Source organism: Ipomoea triloba, chromosome 10 (genome assembly GCF_003576645.1).
Source record: "Ipomoea triloba cultivar NCNSP0323 chromosome 10, ASM357664v1".
Lineage (NCBI taxonomy): Eukaryota > Viridiplantae > Streptophyta > Magnoliopsida > Solanales > Convolvulaceae > Ipomoea > Ipomoea triloba.
The window spans coordinates 27,295,176-27,299,529 of NC_044925.1; the positions used below are offsets into that span (position 1 = coordinate 27,295,176).

Below are 4,354 nucleotides of genomic sequence, written 5' to 3' on the forward strand. Positions count from 1 at the left end.
TCAAAAGGTATCAAAATATATATCTTCGTTGTTTCCTTAATACTTAAAATTCTAATATAGCATGACTTATATTATGTTTTTGTTGATATACAGGTATAAGGTGGACATAGAAATATTTGATAACGTTGGAAGTGTACGCGCAACAATGTTTAATCATGAGGTGCACCGACTATTGTTACTGACGTCGTCCAACATACCTACCTACGAAAACGATGGTGATATGCTCCAACAAACACTCGATAATCTTGGGCTTGTGTTTGCTCTCAAGAAAAACACCATATTCAGTGAACAAAGCACAAAGTATACAGTAGCGTGTCTGTGCAACGATGTACAGCTAGACTTAGCTGACTCAAACGATGGTTTGTTTAGGCAATCGTTGATGCTAGGAAATCCCACGAAAAGAAGGCTTGATTTTAGCCAATTATCGGGAGATAGTGTAGACGATTCGCAAGCAAGCAGTCCACCAAATGATAAAGGGAAAAATCCTAAAATTGGTTGAGCCAATGAATATTATGCATATTATGTACCTAGAAAATAATGTTAAATTTTTAAAGGGTTTCGAAAACATGTGGTAACAGTTTAGTTAAGCCATATTTCCGCCATTCCTAACAAACTATTTGTATTTTCGTATTCCATTTCAAAGTGTTTTTCGACATCAATAACTTATCGATCATTTAAACTTGCAACAAACAACTTTTTTTTTGTTTAAATTGAAACTTTATTTATTCTACAAAATTTACAATCTATATCAAGTGGTGCATGATATAGATATTTTTAAAGTTATATGCTTCAAAGAAGAAAATATTAAAAAAACAAAATATGCTTACACATAATTTTAAAATGGTTCTGATAATTATTACGTAAAATATTAAAGTAACCATATATACAGTTTTTTTTTGTCCCATAAATTAAAACTGGAACCCTTAATTACAAGCAAATGTTAAAGTAACAACATATTGAAAAAAAACTGGAAAATATGTTTATACATAATAAACTGTTGGCATTTTTCGAGAAAGGGAGGACAAACCAAGAAAACATAAGCCCATGAATAAGAAATTAAAGTTTCATTGGGTTAAATTAGTTAATTTGTTACATATTAATGGTACACATACTATCAAATTTATACACATCGTAATTTTTTTTTTAAAAATATATGCTCGTTATATTTCAGTCCTTTGTGAAATCCATATGAACAGTAAAACTTTGTAAACATTTGCACATAATATTACTTCTAATTCCCTCCCTTCACCTAAAATCGTTAATCCATACACAAACAAACTAATTTAGATTGGTCAAAAAATAGAATTATATAGATTATAATTGCATGATAATTATAAATTTATGTTGTATTATTGGAATCTGGAAAATCATTCTGTACAAACTCTAACACTTCATCTATTTCTTCAGGCATTAATTCGGAAATATCAGGAAATGTATGACTTTGCAACGAACTCTTATGAATTGTTGAATTAAAGTATGACAAGTTTCTATACCTTTTTTTTTTTGAGCTATTCCTGTCACATTTGTTTCTAAGTCTTATTGTTGTCTCACCCAACTCAACATTTGGGTTTTGTATTATCAATTTTTTCTTATCTTCCAACTCTTCAATCACTCTTTTTAGCTCGCTTTCGTCTTGGATTCCGCCAAATTCCTACAAAATAATTTGTTATTTCTCCTTAAATAATATAAGGCTGATAAATAAGCATTACTTAATTACCTTGACGTTTTTTAATAACCTCTCCAAACTAGCGAGTTTTCGTTGAGGCCAGTACAAAATTCCTAATTCTTTATACCTTTTCTTTAAAATTGCTCGACCAACATGTAGTTCATCTGCAGCTTGATCAACGGTCATATAAAAATATTTAGAAAGCAATTCTAAAGTTAATGTATTAGGGTCACGATAAGTTTTTTTTGTCCTTTTTCTTCTAATAAAGATATTTAGATTTAAATTTGGTAAATCTATCTTTGCAGCTGTATTATCTTCCTCGACAATTAAATCAACACTATCAAATACATCAACAGGATTTGTAGCTAAAACACCTGCATTTACAAACAACTTGTTAAAAACTATTAATTATTAAAACAAGAGTTACCTACAAAATGTTAAAACCTTACCAATAGTTTCAGTACATTGTGGTTGAGTACTGACATTATTTCCACCTGGAAGAAGATCTCTACTTAGAAGAGGTTCACTATCCCTTAGTGGTGATAGATATACCTCATCCCAAAATGAATTGTTACCATCAGAAGAACAATCATTTTGTTGAAGCTGATATGAGCAAGTAGCAATATTTGCCATTTGTGAAATGCATGCACTAAATGTTTCAGGGATTAATAATTTCTAAGAGTGTGAATGAGTGTTAAGAAGAGTCTAAGACCAACAAAACCACGAATTTATAGCAAAGGACAACAGTATGTGCAAACAGTATGAAATATTTTTTTAAGTATTCTTTTTCACGAAGGCAGTTTTTTTGTAAAATGATAATAGTTATTTAGCCGACACTATTTAAAACATTTGCGCTTTTCAATTGATTAGTGATGACAACTGTAAAGACATCTGACATTTGTACCAATTTTTTAATTTCCTTTATAATTACTTGCTTGGCATTTGTAGGCAACATGGCATATATAAAACTTAATAATGCTTTTGCTTATCAATGTTCAATTTCATCCGCTGCCTCATTTATGAGCAAATGAAAATAACTTGCTATCATTTCCTTACTTACCGTTTTATAATTACGACGAGTTATTTTTAACCAATTCTTTTGCAACAAGTTCAATATCATCATGCAATATTGGGGGGCGAAAGCTCAGCTTTTGCAACAAGTTATGCTTAAATCATAGGTCCAATAAATGTTATAAGTTTAAAACAAGTTGTATTTCAAAGCTAATATATTCACATTTATCAAGACAAAAATTATAATAATAACAAATTTTAGGTTAGAGATAGGCATTAGGCAGCAAATTAGCTTTATTAAAAGAATTTCCTATGCGACTTAAATTGTTCCCATTTTTTTTTTTTAAATTGTGTATAGCATGAAAGTTTTAGCTTTAATACCTTATGTTACTGCTGAGCCACAAGAATGTACGTGCAAGGATACAGTGGTACAAAAACGTAATACACGATAATGAAAGAACATTCCAGGGAAGAAATATAAACCTATAATATTTCATGATGTTATTGTAAGTTTTTTAATTGATCGCAAATATTAGGCCTCGGTGTTATCGTTTAAAGATGACCATATCTTATTTTATGTCAAATATAATTAAATTTGGTTCACATATATGTATGTATTTGTTACCTTTTGCAAGGTAAAAAAGTGCAAGCCATGTCGTACGACAATGACATTTGTTATATACATTTATGGAATATATTATGCGTTGTAAATGATTACAATTTTATCTTATGGCTATAAATGACCTCTCAATGGGCAGTAGCCTAACTTTGGCATCTACAACCTCTTTATTAAAGAGTTTACAAAATTTATTGATATTTAGAAAAATACTTATTATTCAAAAATATTATCAAAAGCCATCAAGCAAAAGTTTAAACGATTCGTCTTCTTCTGTCGCAAGTGAAGGTCGATCAACAGTTAACGGCAAGGCAGGATCAACAATTAATGGAGGAATATGAAGGGGATGTATAGGAAGGGTGGGAGAATGAAGAAGACTCATCATCTCCCTATACTTTATTTTTCTGGTAAATGAATCCCTGAGCCTAATATCCGCTGGATTCAACTTCAAATTCGGATCGCTTAGCAACATTTCCCTTCTACTTTTTAGTTCCTTCATTGCCTCCTTTATGTCATGGTCATTTTCGATGTTACTAAATACCTGTAAAACATTATATTAACATTCACCTTATAATGATACAACTTTGGAAAAATAAAAAAAACTACCTGAGCTTTTCCTGATAGCTTTTCCAAGCTCACTAACTGTCGATATGGCCATTTAAAGATTCCTAATTCTCTACACCTTTCCTTCAAAATCGTATACCCAACTCTCAGTTCCTTGGCGGCTCGATATATAGGCGGATGGAAATATTTGGAAATCATTTCCTTGCTTATTGTGGATGAATCACGAAAAGTTCTTCGCGTATTCTTCCGCTGCCTATGTGCAAGAGTTTCAATCATACTCCTTTCTACAACTACAGAATCTGTAGTCATATTCCCTCCTACAATTGCGTTACTTGCAACTGGAAATGTATTTTCCTGTACAAGTATACCACTTGTTGATGCCATAAGATTTTCTTCCGTACTTAAGTGGTTCATGGCTGCAACAAAGATGAAAAAATATATTACGTCATCGCCATTGCATATCAAGAAAAAAACATATGATTACCAGTAGCCTCAAG

At 31.2% G+C, this 4,354-nt stretch overlaps 1 protein-coding gene across 1 annotated transcript; it reads right to left on the reverse strand.

Moving 5' to 3' along the window:
* Positions 1-3,525: 3,525 nt before the first annotated feature.
* On the reverse strand, positions 3,526-4,271 carry LOC116033408 (protein RKD1-like). The gene is made up of 2 exons (XM_031276151.1): positions 3,900-4,271; positions 3,526-3,834 (listed from the first exon to the last, which is right to left on the reverse strand). Exons 1-2 carry the CDS (start codon positions 4,269-4,271, stop codon positions 3,526-3,528), a joined length of 681 nt encoding a protein of 226 aa, XP_031132011.1.
* Between the last annotated feature and the right edge of the window lie 83 nt (positions 4,272-4,354).

Excerpts from the sequence above, each read along its gene's own strand:
- LOC116033408 (XM_031276151.1), bottom strand. The coding sequence starts at position 4,271 with ATGAACCACTTAAGTACGGAAGAAAATCTTATGGCATCAACAAGTGGT. Across the intron at positions 3,835-3,899 it reads AGCTATCAGGAAAAGCTCAG|GTATTTAGTAACATCGAAAA; the intron begins GTAGTTTTTTTT and ends AATGTTTTACAG.